Source organism: Lonchura striata, chromosome 1A (genome assembly GCF_050655825.1).
Source record: "Lonchura striata isolate lonStrDom1 chromosome 1A, ASM5065582v1, whole genome shotgun sequence".
Classification (NCBI taxonomy): domain Eukaryota; kingdom Metazoa; phylum Chordata; class Aves; order Passeriformes; family Estrildidae; genus Lonchura; species Lonchura striata.
The window spans coordinates 70,397,031-70,414,792 of NC_140741.1; the positions used below are offsets into that span (position 1 = coordinate 70,397,031).

General features: G+C 39.8%; 1 protein-coding gene across 2 annotated transcripts in view; it reads left to right on the forward strand.

Annotated features, from left to right (window-relative positions):
• The first annotated feature begins 2,375 nt into the window (after positions 1 to 2,375).
• The window catches only part of UPF2 (UPF2 regulator of nonsense mediated mRNA decay), a 52,205-nt gene continuing 36,818 nt past the window's right edge, over positions 2,376 to 17,762 (forward strand). Inside the window, exons 1-8 of one of the 2 annotated variants that reach the window (XM_021530978.3) lie at positions 2,376 to 2,513; positions 7,200 to 7,579; positions 8,931 to 9,710; positions 13,512 to 13,672; positions 14,676 to 14,873; positions 16,113 to 16,262; positions 16,661 to 16,764; positions 17,085 to 17,170. In XM_021530978.3, coding sequence (XP_021386653.2) covers positions 7,218 to 7,579; positions 8,931 to 9,710; positions 13,512 to 13,672; positions 14,676 to 14,873; positions 16,113 to 16,262; positions 16,661 to 16,764; positions 17,085 to 17,170 — 1,841 coding nt within the window. In that variant the 5' untranslated portion in view covers positions 2,376 to 2,513; positions 7,200 to 7,217. Of the gene's footprint in view, positions 2,514 to 2,736; positions 3,112 to 7,199; positions 7,580 to 8,930; positions 9,711 to 13,511; positions 13,673 to 14,675; positions 14,874 to 16,112; positions 16,263 to 16,660; positions 16,765 to 17,084; positions 17,171 to 17,762 lie in introns of those variants that run through there. The other variant, XM_085568634.1, reaches the window with a different exon arrangement.

Sequence of the window (17,762 nt, forward strand, 5' to 3'; positions counted from 1 at the left end):
ATGAGAAAAAAGCAGGTGGGTCTAAAAAAATTATGTGGATATCTACTAATTCAGAAAGGAAGATAATTTGCTGGATTTGGCTGCAAGGAAATATAGAGGACACCTACAGATTCTACATTTGGCCAGTATTTGGCACAATTTGAATACTGTGTGCAAGTTTGGTGCCAGTAATTGAGGAAACATATAAAAAAATTTGGGAGGAAGAGCTTCAAGAAATAAAAAGAGAGATGCTTTATGTCTGAGATTCAGGGAACAACAACTACCTGCTTTTGATTTTGGTAAATCAGTACAAAAGCTTGATTAGCATGTGCACAAATGAAACAGGTCATTTAGGAGGAAAAGTTTGCTGAAGTTTGCTTGCATGGCCCTTACAAGAGAGAGCTCCAACATAATTGTAGGTGTGGGAGTGTGGTATAAACACAGAAGGAGATTTTGATTCCCTTTCAAAACCATAGTGATTGTGCTTTTTATTCATGTTGGAAAGGGTAGCAACATTGTGCTTCAGAAGAAAACAAGCCAACAACTCTTGTTGTAATGCCAATGCCACTGATAACCCAAGTATAACCCAATTCCCCCTAAAAAGAATCATTGAGGTACTCATTGACAGGCCAAAGGATGGTGCCTTTAGAAAATAAAGTGCCAACACTAACATGGATTTCCTCTCCCCCTTTTTGCCATGTTCTGCCATGGATCTTCTCCACTCCAGTGAATCAGTTTAATCAATTTGGTAGTTTAAGTTATTTTGGCAAGCAAATGAGACCTTTGTGAGCAGGGACATGTGAATGATCTGTACCTGTAACAAGCATAACTCCTTTCAAACTTGTCCAGAAAGAGGTTTTTAGACATGTCTGTAAAATGTGCAATGACGTTAAACAGCAGAGAGGAAAGCTCTCCTATGGGAAAAAAAAAAAAAAACAAAAAACAAAAAACAAAAAACAAACAAAAAAAAAAAAAACAAAAACAAAAACAAAAAAAAAAAAAAAAAAACAAAAAAAAAACCAAAAACCTGTCTAGTCCTGTAGCAGCTTTGGCAGAACACACCTAAAGCTCTGCATCAGTAAACAGTCTCTTGCCTCTGGATAAAAAGCAACTTTAACAGCTGAATAACCTTGTTATGTACAACCAGGCCTGTGCCTGCTGTCAGTGTCCAATATTGCTGAAGGCTTGTTCTAAGCCCAGAGGGCTGTAAAGGTTTTCCCAACATAAAAGCTTCTATCAGAATCTGGATTCAAAATGTAAAATAAACACCAGATTCTCACTCTGCAGCTCTGAGCTGTGCCAGCTTTTGAGTTGCCCAAGAGGTAATGCCTTGCCTAGAACTGCAGGCAGAGAACATTTCCAACAAATCCAGGAGCTTTGTGCCACTAAACTCACCACTGTAAAATATCCTCAGATGTCCAGGTGGGAACTGTGACTGGACAAGAGGGCAGAGAGACCAAATTTAGACTCGAAAACACACCCAACGACAGAATCACAGAATGAGTGGGTTTGGAAGGGACCTCTGGAGATCATCCAGTCCAATCCCCCTGCCAAGGCAGGGTCACCTGGGCAGGTGACACAGGGACCAGGTGGGTTATGAATGTCTCCAGAGGGAGAATCCGAGAGCAGCCTCTCCCAGTGCTTTCCTCATTTGAGGTGAAATCTCTTATGTTATATTTTATGACCATTGCTCTGTCACTCAGCACCACTGAGCCTGGCACCACTCTCTTGGCACCTGCCTCGGAGATATCTGCTTGCATTCATGAAATGCCCTCTCAGTCTTCTCTTCTCCAGACTGAAGAGGTCCAGCTCCCAGAGGAGAAATGCTCCAGAGGCCTCCTCATCCCTGTGGCTCCTCTGCAGCAGCCCCTTGTCTCCCTTGTGCTGAGGAGCCCAGAACCGGGCACAGCAATGGACACCCACGAAAGCACCCCTGAGGCAGTAATTTGTTGTTCAGACACCGTCACCGCAATGTTTTATCACGGCGACACCTGAGGGCCCCACCCGCGACATGACAGCTGCCGTGACGCCTGGCGGGCACAGACACGTCACCGCAGTGACGTCATGCGGCTCCATGAGCCGAGCCGTGCGCTGAGGCCACCAGGGAAGCGACATTCAGCAGCTATTTCCCCCTCCCCCGCCGCTCTGAGGGACGCGGGGCCGAATCCTTTCCCTCGTCCGTTCCCATTCCCATTCCCATTCCTCTTCCCCTTCCGCCTCCGCACCCCCGGCACCAGCCCGCCGGCAGGACCCCGGCCGGGCTGCCCGCCGCGCTGCCTAACCGCCGCCCCTCGGGAAGCGCCGCTCCGCGCCGCCCGCAGCCGCGGCTCTGCCGCCGTCAAGCGGCGCCGCTCCTCCCTCCGCGCCCGGGCGTGGCGGGGCGGGCGCGGCGAGCTCGGTCGGGGCAGCGCCGTGGGTCAGGCAGCGCGGCGGCGGCCCGGCCGCCGTGAGGGGAGAAGCGCTCGGGGGCCTCGGAGGGGCGGAGGAGGCGGCGGCGGCGGCGCCGGGCGGGCCCATGTCGGCACCGGGCACAGGTACCGCGGCACCGACCGGGCGGCAGGGCGGTGCCGGGCCGTGTGCGGGCACGGGGACTCGGGCACGGGGAGAGGAGGGCACAGGGGCCTGGCGGGGGCACGGGGAGTTCCGGAGGCGGAGGGGCCGCGGGGCTCGGAGCAGGGAAGGCTCGGGTGGCGGTGCCTGAGAGCGCTAGGAGAGGCAGGCCGGGAGAGCACCGGAAGCTGCAGTTGCCGAGCTGCTGGTCCCATCCGGGAAAGGGCCCGGGCTGCGGGACAGCTGCCAGCGGGGATTGGGGTGGTAGCGAAGAAGTCTTTTTATACTTAGTGCCTTGTCTATAGGCCGCTGTTTCACGGTGGAAAGCACTTTCCTGCAAGTTTAGCAGCAAAACATTTTCCCCGAGAGGTATAGAAGCGAAAGTAAAAGTGCCCGGCTGTTCGGCAGGTCGGCCAGAAGATGTGTCAGTGGCCTGAAGTTGTGTCAGGGGAGGTTTAGGTGGGATACCAGGAAAAGATTCTTCACCCAGAGGGTGCTTGGGTACTGGGACAGGCTCCCCAGGGCAATGGTCACAGCACCGAGCCTGCCAGGACTCCAGAAGTGTTTGGACAATGTTCTCAGGTACATGGTGTGACTCTTGGGGTGTCCTGTGCAGGGACAGGAGTTGGACTTTGATGATCCTTAAAGGACCTTTCCAAGTCAGGATATTCTGTGATTCTGTGATCCTTCCCTGCCACTGTGTGGGGGGCTCCTCTCTCTCTGCACTACATTTTTTTTTTTTTCTGTGTACTGTGTCTCATTTTCCAAAACCTGTAAGTTTATTTTCTCCTCGCTGACCTTCATGTTTCTCTTATGCACCTTCCCTTGCATTAAGAGAACCTTAATTGCATTTTAGTTTTTGAAACTTGCAGAATTCTAGTGGTGTGATAACTAGTGATGGAGGAGTTTGTTGCTCTTTGAGACTTTTCAGCCAGTCAGAGGTAGGACATCTTGCCTACATTCGTTATCTCCCATATCTCTTCTGTAATAGATTAGCTGCAGAAAGGACTGTTTATATAATCCATTTAATGTCTAGTGAAAAATTTCATTGTGTTTAGTTTAATAGAACTGTATTTCCTTTCTTCATACTTGTGTTTGCAAGGATGGGGATTCTGGATCATGTTACTACAGGCTTTGAGAGTAGACTGTTTTTATTGATTTAAGGGTATTGCTTTGAGGGCCAAGGTGCTGATGTTTATTGTTTTATTCTGAATTGTGAGTGGATTTGTGATGCTGAACACCATATGTTACTCTCTGCTTTCCTCATGAGTAAATAACGTAGATGGTTTTTCTGAAATGTTACTTCTGTATTTCAAAACTACTTCATAAGTCTATGAGCTCAGAGTATCATGAACCCAGTCCCATTCTTTCAAATTCCAAGATAATTGTTTAAAAAATTTAGAAACTTAAGTACAATAAAAATTGACTTAATTACAAATGAGTCACTGTATGTCAAATATTGAAAAATTAAGAAAAATAGTTCCCTCTAAAAACATGTTGTCTGTAGATCCTGAAACTGAGAAGGAGTGTTAAAACATGTAAGTATCACTACAGAAATGGGCTGCCAAGAGTCTAAAGGCATAGGGATGTTTGTCTTGTCTCTGTTTTCTCTGTCCTTCCTAATTTTCTGGTGTGAGTGTTGGTTTGTCCTGTCTGTTGGCTTATGGAGTTCATGTCATTATTATGCCTTTTCATCAGTACATTAATATAAATGTGAAATATTAAATAGAATAAAGTTTATCTTAATGTTTCCATGCCATCTTCAGCTTTGTTTTCTATGGAGATGAGGCCCAGGTGAGCCAGCTGTCTGTTTCCGTTTTTCCCCGCTCCCAGAACTTCAGGGAAAGTTGCCTGTGGACAGTTCTGTCTGCCTGTCACGGGAGCTCTGCCCGCTGTAGCCCCGCCTGGCTGCGGCTCCGCGCTGGGTCAGCGCGGGCGTAGCTTGGAGGCAGCGGCAGCACCGCCTCCCGCTGCCCTCGGGGTTTGGTGTCGGCACGAACGAGCTGGCAGAGCCATCGGAAAGGTTTGGGAGATAAGGAGCTGTACACGTAGTGAGAAGTATTGCAACATACCTGTTCTGGGGCACAGAACAGAATCCTACTGTAAAACGAGATTTTTGGGGGTTTTGGGACTCCAGTGTTCACTGGGAAAAATTGGATAATACTGCCATGTGGTCAATTATGCTCCATTCCTTTTCTTTTTATCCCATCTTCTCTGGTTTGCTTTTATACAAGCAAACATCAGATACATCTTTAAAACAGAGTTCCTAAATTTGGTATGAGCTCAAGCACCATAATGATTGTGGTAAATGACCCTGTTGTTAAAAGTTAATTGTGCAGCTGGCTAGATATTTTGTTCAGAGTATTGGAATTGTGACATGCTGTTCCAGCATTTCTTTAAACATAGGCAACCCCTTCCCTCTTTGGTTGAGTACTGATTTCATAATAATACTGTTTTAAGATCGGTGGTTTTGGAATTCAAGTAGTTCTGAAATTTTATAGTTGTAGACATGCATTAGGGAGCCAAATGTGCTCCTGCTTGTTTAAACAATGCTGATTTGATTTCCATAAGTCAGTGTTAGAGACATTTCCCCTTTGATGCTGTTGCCAGTTGCTGCCAGAGGCCAAGTCATGAATAGGTTCTTTACCAACTGGTAAGTTGTCACTGCCCAGGTGTGAGTACTGGTACTGTAAATTTTTGCAATCCAGTTTTTCTTTAGAAGCTCCGGATGAGCACCTTAAATATTGTAATACAGTTTCATCTGGGTAAGATAGACAGCATATAAATATGTCATTTTATTGTTTGGGAGATGGCAGAGGGAATGTGTCATGCTTATTAAGAAACATATATTCTTTATTGTGAAGTTTTATTTATAAACATATTTCAAAATAGTTAAAATTAATACCAGGAACACTCTGCATTAGATTGGAATGCAGGTGTCTCATTATCCACTCTGAGTAGATGTAGGGAATTGGTGAATCTAGGATCTTTTCATAATCCAGAGTAAAATGTTAGAAAGGCAAAAGTAGGGGTGGCCATTGGCAATCAAACTGCTGTTATTAATAAAAACAAAGTGATGGCTCTTCACTTGAAGCATGTTAGTATGTGAAAATTATCTTTTGTGTTAAGAATTTAATTTAGCCTGAAGTAAAAGCCTGGGTGGTTGTAATTGCCTCTTGTGGTCCTGCCTGGCCCACCTGACCCTTACATGAGTCAGCAGAATGCCCTTGCATTCTAGGCTGTAGAACCAGGAGTTAACCAGGAGGCTGAAGGTGAGTCTTCTCCCTCTGCTCAGTACTTACCACATGCAGGTGTGGGTTCTCTGTTCCCAAGAAAGGCACTGACACACTGAAATAAGTCTCTTGGAAGATAACCAAAAACACAGGGAGGCTGGAGGACATGAGCTGAAGAGAAACAGAGAGAATTGGCTTCTTGATCTGTAAGAAGTGAGGGGTAAATCTTACAACTGTCTTAAAACAGCCTGATGGGAGAGTATTGTGAAGATGAAGCTGGCTTATCCAAGCTGTGCAGGGATAGGATGAAAAGAAACAAACACAGTATGGGGCATGGTAATTTCCAGGTTGGTATTAGGAAAAGCTTTTTCTCTGTGTGCCCAGAGGGGACCACTGCTTCTCTGTTCCTGGAGATACTAAAGCCTTAGCTAAGCCTCTGATCTGCTTGGAGCAGGGGCCCGAAATAGGTGCTCATGATAGTTTCCTCCTAATCAAAATTGCCCTGTGTTTTTACCGTTTTGTGTTCAATATGTGTTACATTTTGTGTCTTTAGCCAGATGAAATCAAAGCTTGGAGGGCTGGAAACCCCAAAGATGCTAAAGCTCCTACAAAAATGTTGGTTGAGTAGAAGGAGAGAGAAATTGTAGTCTTTGATAAGTCTTGATAATTGCAGCCTTTCTGATATTTCCGTTTGCTCTGCTGGGAGGGAGGTTTGTGCATCCAGCTTTGTCAGCACTGCTCGCTCTTCAGCTGCTACTTGTGCTGAGTGCTGGAGATGCTGGGGAAATCTGGGGAGGGGTGAGGAAAGAAGGAAGCAAGTTGATGCCTTTTCACAGGGAGGATAATCTGCAGTGAGGATCACAGTGAGGATAACCTGCATTGGAGCAGATTGGCCAGAGGAGTTGTGGAGTTTCTGTGCCACTTTTCTTTGACACTTTTCAAGACTGGAACTGCTTTGAGCAGGAGGATGAATTACATGAGGTCTAATCTAACCTGCATTATCCTATGATCCCAAGTAGTGGTAGTGGAAGCGGGGGCATTCTTAGGAGATATACAGAAGGGTCAATGAGGTGCAGATGCATAGTGATGTATCAAGCATGTACTTACTTTTAAGTTTGGAGTACTTTGTTTTCATCAGTCTTGAATTATTTTTCTTTCAGATGAACTTACTTATGTTCAAGATCTTACATTCCTTGGGTAGTAGAAACTTCAAGAGGCTTTTATTTCACAATTCATGCTGGAGACAGCTTTGCAGAATAACATGTTTACAAAATGATTTGTTTTTACTTGTCAGGTCCCTTCCTTAGTTGAAGAAAACATAAACCTTTATCCTGATGAGTCATGCATTTGTGAGTTAAGTGAATATGGGTGGGCTATGAAAAATGACTAAAATATCAACAGCAATTTTAAAGTATTTGTTTTCCTGTGGTTCTGCAGGTTTGCCTGGATAACACAATGCCAGCTGAGCGCAAAAAGCCAGCAAATATGGAAGAAAAAGAATCTCAGTTAAATAATAAAGAAAAAGAATTTAGTGAAAGGCGACCAGTGAGCACCAGGGAGAAGCCAAAAGAAGATGTGAAGGTTGGCATGAAGAGAGAGACTTTAAAGGTTCCTGAAGATAAAAAGAAAAAAATGGAAGAGGATAAAAGAAAGAAGGAAGACAAAGAGCGGAAGAAAAAAGAAGAGGATAAAGTAAAGGCAGAAGAAGAGCAAAAGAAGAAAGAAGAAGAAGAAAAAAAGAAACTTGAAGAAGAGGAGAAAAAGAAACAAGAGGAGGAAGAAAAAAAGAAACAAGAAGAAGAAGCTGCTCAACTGAAGTAAGTTATCTTTTAAAGGTTTAACTGTATCAAATGCTAGAGTTCTGTTATCAGGATTGTGGTCAAAGTTATAAAAGATGAAGTGTTGGAGTTTCTTTTAATAAGTTGCATGTAGTGTTACCAGTTTTATGTGCCTGTCTGACTGTGCTTTATGACTTCTAAGAGGTTTTGAGTTTTCACTTGTAACTTCTGTTAGTTTGGTCTCTGCTATGGGGGTTTGTTAGTGTTCTGCATGTGATGACCATGGAGAGCACAGCTGTGCTTGAGTAAATGTTGTGATTTAACCCCAGTTGGCATCAGCCCCACACAGCCACTCCCTCCCCTCGAAAGGATGGGGAAAAGAATCAGAAGAGTAAAAATGAGAAATCCTGTGGGTTGACATAAAGACAGTTAAATGGGTAAAGCAGAAGCTGTGCAGGCAAGCAAACCAAAGCAAGACTCCTCCTTGGTGGGGTGGGGTGTGGAGCAGAAAAGGCTTTGACTGTGTGTAAGCCCATCCCAGCAGTAGTGAAAACACCCCTGTGTTATCAACACTGATTCCAGCACAAATCCAAAACACAGCCCCATACAGGGTACTCTGAAGAAAATTAATTCTGTCCCAGCCCAAACCAGAATAGAGAAGCACAGATGCATTTAAGATGAAGTGTTATTGTCCAAAAATTGGGAATACAGGCTTAACAGGTCTACAGATCATACATAACGGGAGCAAATCTGATGTGATAAATTACATTTACTCAGTCATAGACAACTGATACTTGGATGGCAAACTCAGAATGTAACCTGGAAGTTTAATATGTGATATTACCAAGTACATGTTTCTTATTATGTTATCCAACCATAGTACAGTGTTGAATGTGGAATCTTTATAGGTTTGAAATATTTACCTTTTAAAATTGAGGCAATGTCATAGCCAGATTCTAGCTGGAACAGATATATTTCACATATTCCAAATTTTCTGTGTAATTTCATTAGTCTGGCAATAAAAATAAATGTGTGATACAGTAACCTGTTGAAAGGTTGTTTCCTCTTCTGTGAAAATTTCATCTTCATCTGTAGTAAATGGAGTTTCATGTTTATATTTTCAAAGTCTGTTGGGATTAGTATGTTCTGTGTAGAAATATTTGAGAAATTTTGTAACAAGTAGTCCTTGCCCTTTGCAACACAAAAATTAAGCCGAGCTTCTGAAGCAGATGCTTTAGCTTTCTAGGATTAGCTTAGTAGATATTAAAGAAGAGAGATGAAATGGTGTTAAAACTCCTGAAGGTTTTCCAACTGTGACCTTTTCTCCTCTGTCCTGATACTCTGAGATTAAGGCTCCATAACAAAAATGAGTAATTCTTATGTCGCACAGGGAGAAGGAGGAAGCACATCAGCTCCATCAGGAGGCTTGGGAACGCCATCAGGCAAGAAAAGAGCTCCGCAGCAAAAACCAGAATGCACCGGAGAGTCGTCCAGAGGAAAACTTCTTCAGCAGACTGGACTCCAGCCTGAAGAAGAACACGGCTTTTGTTAAGAAGCTAAAAACCATTACAGAGCAACAAAGGGACTCCTTGTCCCATGACTTTAATAGCCTGAATTTAAGCAAATACATTGCAGAAGCAGTAGCTTCTATTGTGGAGGCCAAACTGAAAATATCAGATGTGAACTGCGCTGTGCACTTGTGTTCCCTCTTTCACCAGCGATACGCTGATTTTGCTCCTTCGTTACTTCAGGCCTGGAAAAAACATTTTGAAGCAAGGAAAGAAGAGAAGACTCCCAACATTACCAAGTTAAGAACTGATTTGCGTTTCATTGCAGAATTGACAATAGTTGGGATTTTCACTGACAAGGAAGGTTTGTCTTTAATCTATGAGCAGCTTAAAAATATTATTAACGCTGATCGAGAATCCCACACTCATGTTTCTGTGGTTATCAGCTTTTGTCGGCACTGTGGAGATGACATTGCTGGTTTGGTGCCAAGGAAGGTAAAAACTGTGGCAGAGAAGTTTAACTTGAGCTTTCCTCCTAGTGAGATAATTAGCCCAGAGAAACAACAGCCCTTCCAGAATTTGTTGAAGGAATACTTTACATCTTTGACCAAACACCTGAAAAGGGACCACAGGGAGCTACAAAATATTGAAAGACAAAACAGGTGACAATTGAATGTTGCTTTTTACTTATGAATAAAAATTAGTTTATTTACTAAATGCCTAGATTTGTTGTAGTATTTATGAACAAAGTCTGTTAGCAGTGTATTCTGCAATGTTTCTAAAAAACATTCTAAATTTGTTCTGAATACTTAAAAAACAGAGACAAAACAGACTCTTTGAATATCTTTTAAAGGAAAGGGAGGTTGACCTTTAGTTGTAATTCTCTTTCCTCTGTTTAGTGCTGTTTCCTTATCAGCATGAGGGTAATGCTGCTTTCCCAGCTGGTACTGTCCTTTTCCAGTTGGCACAATCTGATTTCTCCCTTTCCACCCACATGTATCAAATGAAGCATATGCCACAATTGCTTTGGCTTGTTTACTTTTTTTAGTGTACCAGGATGAAGGAAGAAATAGGTTAAATTAAGGAAGTATCTGTTACACTCCAAGGTGGACAAATATATATTAAATAAATGTATTAAAATGTTGGAGGGTATAGACAATTTGATAAAATTCCTCCTAAATATTTATATGTAGTACTAATCTTGCAGGGTATAAATATGCAGACTTTGAGATCTGAATGATTTTATTTCTGCTATTTTCACATTGGTTAATAACTGTTTGCTTTAAAGCATCTTGAATTCTCATTATTGGAGCCAGCCTAAACCCAAATGCTATTCTTGAAACAGTCATTCTTAATTTCTTCTGGAAACATTCCAGTCAGATAGAAACAAACAAGTTACTGTTTATAGAGACATATTTCAGTTAAAAGGCTGGACATCCATCCAGAACCAAATGTATGCTTGGAATTCATTAAATTTTTATGTTTCCAATGCAAGAATCTTTTGTGCTGATGGGTTTTGTGCTGCAGTCCTGTCTGGACTCAGCCAAGTGTTGAATTTCACAGGATCATAAACTGACTTTGGAAGTACTGTTATTTCTGCAAGTACCTTACTAATTCAAAGTACATTACTGACTAAGGGGTAATTTTTTCAAAGTGAATGAATATGAACCTTTATACTTTCACAATTATCATTAGTTCTGGACACATTGGTTCTGGCTGGTATTTCAATGAGTGGGTGTTCCAAAATCTGTATGATAGAAACTTTCTTCCCTCTATTTTCTGAGAGGTGCAAAATATGTTAAGAAAGCAAGAAGCAGAAAGAAAGTAAATGATCTGGGAGAAAGAAATATATTTTAATATTTACTTCTACAGCTGGATAAAAATGAGTGGACAGAGCCTGAGCAGCCTGGTCTGACCTCATCACTGAGCCTGCTTTGAGTAGGTCAGACAAAGGCAGATGAGGGACCTCTTTGAGCACCTTGTCATTGAATTATCACTGTCAATTTGGGTGTAAAGGTTTGTTTGGGGGAAGGCATGTGAAGAGCTATCATTTATCACTGGATAAAGAGAACTCCATTATTTCTCTCTCTGAACTTTAAGGTGTCTATTTTAACTCCTTAATGATAGTTGAGGAATGAGTTTTGTTAAATAAGACATCAAAATCTTTCCTACCAGATTTTATTTTTACATCATCTGTAACAGATTCATGGCATTTGCTTGCTAGGGAAGTGCAAGGCATGAGGGAGAGCAAGACAGATTTGCCAAGTAAGAAGTTTATGAGTATTACAGAGATCTTCCTAAGCTGTGGATTTTGGGAAAGTGATTGTGCAGTTGATTCCGTACTTGGTTTTGAATTTTGTTTTTTTGTGGGTGTCAGTTTTTTGGAGTGTTTTTGTTTGGTTGGATAGTTTTTGGTTTTTTTGTTTTTGTTTTTAAACCAGTAATCCTGTTAGATAAAGCTGCTCTCTATGTATTGAAAATTTGATCCATTTTGCTGTAGTTTTTATTCAAAGTGTTATTCCACAATCAATGAAGTGAATAGAGAGTGAACTGTTCCCTTTTGTGCATGAACTGTGTCACATGTTAAGGTTATGATATTTTGTCAGGTAAATAACTCATCAATTTATCTTTGTCAGGAGAATGACTATGAAATAATTCAAGCTGTACAAATTGGTTGAATTAATTGAAAATTACTATGCTAAATTAGTAGTGCTTTAGTGCTGTGTTACCTGTGAAATCATTTAGGTAAAATTAAAGCAGACTCAAGCATTGCTGGTTAAGTGGATAGTTAGGAAAAGTACCTTGAGTTACTCTTTGACTTTCATATAACGTAGAACCTGGTGGTCATTTGGTTACATAGCTGGGGGCACAACAAAGCCTGTCAGGCTGTGTTATTGGAAGGAAACACCTTGATCCCATATTCTAAAAGGAGTTTTCAAAAATAAGTGTTAGCTATGGAAGAAACTTCTTTTGTCTAAATTAAATATGTTTTTAAGGTGTGCTGAGCTTGCCTTGTGCTTTGAAGAGACATAAAGTAGGACAAGTACTAGGCGCTTATTTATAATTGTATTCAGAGGTGAACCATGCTTTTTAAAGTTTTTTTCATTTGCTTTAGCTGCTTTGAATTGGTTAACACTTGTCTTCATGAAAATGAAATTGAGAACTGAAAGTCTTGTACTATTGTTACAGCACTTTGCTTTTTTTGTTTTTAAATAATAGCAGAGAGCTTCAATGCTTATGTTTATAAAGCTGCTGGTTTAAAATATGTATGCAATGGACAGCGATCTCCATGGAAAAGCTATGAATTGACACTTAATGTGTTTCCTGAATCCAAGCTGAACTACTGCACTTCACAAATACTCAGTGGTTATTTAATTAGTTAATTTTTCTTTGCTGTTCTGTGCAGGAGCAGGCAATTCCTGTTAAATATAAGCGTGTTTTGTCAGAGAAGTAGAAATTTTGCCAGCATTAGTGCTTCTTCCTCTCTTGCCAGACACCTGTGTCCACTTCTGGTTCTGAGCAGGCATAAAGAATTTTGCTGCTCACCCTTTGAATGTGTACAAAGAAGACTTTTGTTTTACAGTTAATCTGGAGCAAGAAAACTGATATCCCTCAACTTATATTGCCTTAACTATTTCAGATTTCTTATGCCACAAAATGCTTTGGCAAGACTGTGACTGTTTGCCTATTACATAATAAAAGCCTAATGGTAATGGAATCCTACAGATAATAATGTAACGATACAGCTTGCTTTGGGAATTGTGGTATTTGAACCTTGTTTCAGACTTCTGATGCTTTCTTTTCAGTGCAGGGTGCCTGGTCAGTGGTTCCAGCACTTATAAGCAGTGATTAGGTTTTTCAAATGAAAGTTACTTTTGACAACAGATTCAATGTTAAAAAATATTATTTGAAACAAGTATGAATAGTTTTGTAAAAGAAAATAAAGAGCAGCTGAAGAAACAAATACGGCTGCTCATAATTTGGACCAATAGCCTTGAAATACCTTGTTTTGTTGGAAAGTCATTGGGCTGCTTGCAAATTTTGTGACCCTCCTGGTGATAATAACTGATGTAATCATTCAGACAATATGGAAATGGATTATTACAGGTGCAAAGCAACTTTTATCTAGCTTGTTGATAAAGTTGAATATATTATTTTACTATCTATTTTTAAGACTTTTACAGCCTAATTGTGTCAAAGAGTAAGTGGGCCTTTCTCTTTGATGTGGAAGCTAGAGCTTCTATGACTCTACTGTCCTCAGCAGGATTGAAGTTGGAAATTTAGTGTGGTTTGGAAAAATAATAGTATCACTTAAATGTTTGCTATTGCAGTCTAAATTAGAATTGTTACAGATCCCTCAAAGAGGAAAGTTAGCTTTGCTCAGAGAAATTCCTAATGGTTCAGCATAGCTCAAATATGATTTAAGGAAAAAGGTGGTCTCACTGTAAGTTTGGTTTTTGTAGACGCATTCTCCACTCCAAAGGAGAGTTGAGTGAAGATCGACACAAGCAGTATGAGGAGTTTGCAATGTCCTATCAGAAGCTGTTGGCAAATTCTCAGTCTCTGGCTGATCTTTTGGATGAGAACATGCCTGACCTCCCCCAGGAAAAGCCAACACCTGAGGGTAAGCCAGATTCTAAAGCAGGTCAACAGATCCTTGGACTCGGCTTGGATGTGGTGGAAAAACTAACCAAACCCTCTTACCAATGTGTTTTTTCTGCTGGTTTCATTTCACTCAGGCTTCCCCCTAAAGGATATCAGCTAATGAATAATACATTTGTATTTTAAAATTAAAGTAATGATGCCTAATATGTAACCATAACTATTTTATATTCTGTGTAATTATGGAAACTTAAGTAATATCTCTTTAGGTTTGTTTCTGGGGATAGAGTAATAAATGGAAAATTAGAAATGTTTTTAACCTCATCCTTTCCTTTAATATTATGCAGGTTTTAGTATTTTAAAACTGTCAGAGTTTTTAAAGCTGATACTGTTAAAAAATATGTTTGAAGTCTATTTTGGGTCATGATGTTGTGGTCAGGAACATACTGATAAACCAGGTAAGTCACTAGGTGTGGCTGTCTGGCCTCCTGAGCAGAAGTGTAGCCTTTCAATGCCTTTAAATCTCAACTTTGAGATTTGGTGAGATGTTGAAATCATAAGTATCTTTTATTTTAAATTATCTTGAGTTTTAAAGAGTTGTATTTTTTTAATGCCTCTAAGTATTAAATTGTTCTTTTTAAACTTCATCCTTAAAACTCAGTGGGGTACATACAGTTAGTTCATCATACTCAAAGTGATTACTTTTAATGCCTAATGTTGTTAAAGTCTTTTATAACTTTCTAATACCACATAATGTGCTGCTTGGTTTTTCTTGATTTGATTTCCACTGATTCTGGCTGTGTTTTTAATCAAAATGAAATTTAAAATTTAAAGATAATTTCTTGGTATGTCTAATACTAAGATTGAATTGTTAAAAACACTTTAAGGTATGCATTGAAATATTCAAGTGAAAATAGAAGTAGTAATAAATTAACACTTTCCTAAAAGGCCTCTTAAAGGTCCCTCCTCATAGAAGATTGTAAATTTGTGTAAATAACTTTTTTATGGTTTCACTACTTTTGCAGAACATGGACCTGGTATTGATATTTTCACACCAGGAAAGCCTGGAGAATATGACCTGGAGGGGGGTATCTGGGAAGATGAAGATGCTAGAAACTTCTATGAGAATCTCATTGACTTGAAGGCTTTTGTGCCAGCAATTTTGTTTAAAGATAATGAAAAATATTCCCAGAACAAGGATTCGAGCAAAGATGAATCAAAAGGTAGGATGCTTAGATGAGTATTTTCTTCAACATATCTTGTCCAACAGATAAACAAACTTGATGGAAGTAATGAGTCTCTAATGAAATAATTTGTAGTAATCGGGACAGTACACCAGTTTAGGTGAATTTTTACAGAATAAACTAGGTGGGATAGCAGTTATATCTGATTATTAAGGAAGAAAAAAATAAATTCATTTTAGTATTGTTAGAATTGTAAATTTCAAGTAATTTGAGGTTAACCAGTGTAAGTAAATGCCAACTTTTCTGTGAAAAATGGGAAGAGTTTTCCCTTCTTTGCAGATTTTATTTTGGGGTTTTTTTTCACTGTTATTTTCTTATTAAATTGTTAATGGTAGGTGCCACTGTCAGCATAAAATTTCAGTAGATTAGAATGCCTGGGTGGTTCCTCATTCTGACACAGCTCTCAGTTCACAACCGGGCATGTGCAGACTTCAGGTACAATGGGATAAAAAGTCACCATCCCTGGCTCAAAGTGTAACAGAAGATGCATGATTGGAGAATTCTGACATTTCCCTGTCAGGATCTTTAGATGTTGGAGCAGCTTGCCCAGGAGGACTGGAATCTCTGTCTTACTATTTTAAAACAACTGGAAAAATACCTGAGATACCTAGTGTGAATAGTGTTCATCCATTTGGACCAAAAGGTTGAACTGGTGATATCACCAAAGTGCATTTCAGACTAATTTTGTCTGTGATTCTGAACGTATTACTTGTTTGTGAGTCTATATTTCCACATGGTGCATGCACTCTGTAGAAGTTGTCACACTGGGCTTTGAAAAATTTTAGAATTTTAAAAATTTTTTCTGCCTTGAAATTGATTTTTTTTTTTAAATGAAGCAGAATCTGCAAATGCGATTGGAAGGAGGCCTGAGAAAATAGTACAATTTTGTAGTCTCTTGAAAAATGCTCAGTATTGGACCAGTGTCATGGTCCAAGGAAAATATTAACTATTCTTTTCTGAATATTTATCAGATTCAGATATCGTGTTCAAGGAAATGAGTAATCTTTATTTGACCTTTTATATAGCATGTTATTTCATCAACACCTTTGTCCTGTTTTGCTTTTTCCTTTTTTGCTTCATCTGTGTAAAAGATTTTCCATTAAGACACTAAAGACGTGTAGGTTTAGCAGCATTAATCTTCCTGTGTTCTAATAATGACTGTTTGTATTTAACAGTTTGTTAGTATTTATTTGGTATTTCTACTTAACTTGTAAATAGATTCAAAAGATGCCAAAGATAATAAGGAAGCAGCTGGGAATGAGGATCTGGAATTGGAGCTGGAGAACCTGGATATTAATGATGATGCACTGGAGTTAGACTGTGGAGATGAGGCAGAAGATCTTACAAAGAAACTTCTTGATGAGCAAGGTAAAAAGAATTGGTTTTAAGAATCCTTTTTCTTCATGATTTGGTTTTTTTTGAACTCTATTATTTTAGTTTATGGATTTGCAGAGTGCATTCAGGGCTATTTATGAAACTAGCAGCTAGAAACTGCTATGATAAATGTGATAAATGCTTTTGTCACAAATCATTCAGATACAAATGAAAATTATTTTAAACATGTTAATGTAGTGAAAATTACCAGTTCCTTCACACAGCTTTTACAAATAAGCAAATGTAAAGGCAGTTGTCTGAAAAGTGACTACAAAGAGGAATGAGTGCTTAACAACTAAACATTACAAATGCACTGTTTGGGGAATTTGTTGGTATATGATTCTGTTTCATAGCTTAAAGATGACTGCTGCTTGTTTATTTCCCTCTGTTAGAACAAGAGGATGAAGAAGCCAGTACTGGATCTCATTTAAAACTCATAGTAGATGCTTTTCTTCAGCAGCTTCCAAATTGTGTCAACAGAGACCTCATAGACAAGGTACGGTCATAGTTTCAGTTTTTTGCACTCTTAAAAGCCGTAATGCTAGATCAGATAGATAGGAAATAAAGATTTCAAGCTTTGGAATCTGACAGTAGCTGAATTAATTTTTAATCAGTCTGTATTCCTCTCAGTGGACATGTTTTCTGACTACGCCAGTTCTAACCAAAACTGAAGATTTTTCCTTATGGTTATTTTTAAAGCAGTTGTATGTAATAGGAGTAACTCTATAAAAGCTGTGTGTAAACACCATTTTCTGTTGCTTTCTTGAAAATCCACTGCATTAAAGTGAAGCATTGCATTAACTTTGCTCTTTATAGGCAGCAATGGATTTTTGCATGAATATGAATACGAAAGCCAACAGAAGAAAACTAGTACGAGCACTTTTCATAGTTCCTAGACAAAGGTAAGAACAGAAGGGGACCAAGCTGGATCCACCCATTAATTTAGCATTTGCATGTATTTTTAAAAAGCAGTGTATATTCCATTTGTTTATTCCTGATGTGCACTTTTGGAGTGGCTTATGCTGAAGCACCAAAGAAATATTTAGAATCAATGATCCACACCATGATATATTGTAAAAAATTAAGGTTTTTAATAAGGATTTTTTTTTATGATACTTGGTTTTTACAGCAGATGTCTTTTCATTACTTTTTTTTTACTGTGAAAATAACAGCATAACCTACCTGATACCAAAAACAGAGGTTTCATTTCATTCAGGACAACTTGCACTTCTTTGTGTTAGAGCCTGTGGACACTTAGAGCACAGTATAGTTTGGAAGGAGGATTTCTTGTAATATATTAATTCTGATGCAGTACATGGCCATTGCAACAGCCTTGTCCCTTCTGCAAAGCCAGTTCTAGTCCAGCCACTTTGAGCCTGGCCTCTTTTGTCTGTGTACATCTGTCTGTGTAAAGCTCTTGCTTTTGTCTGTGTACATCTGCCTCTGTGTAAGCAGATTTCCTGCACTTACAGGAAGAGCCCTGCTTCCAAAAAT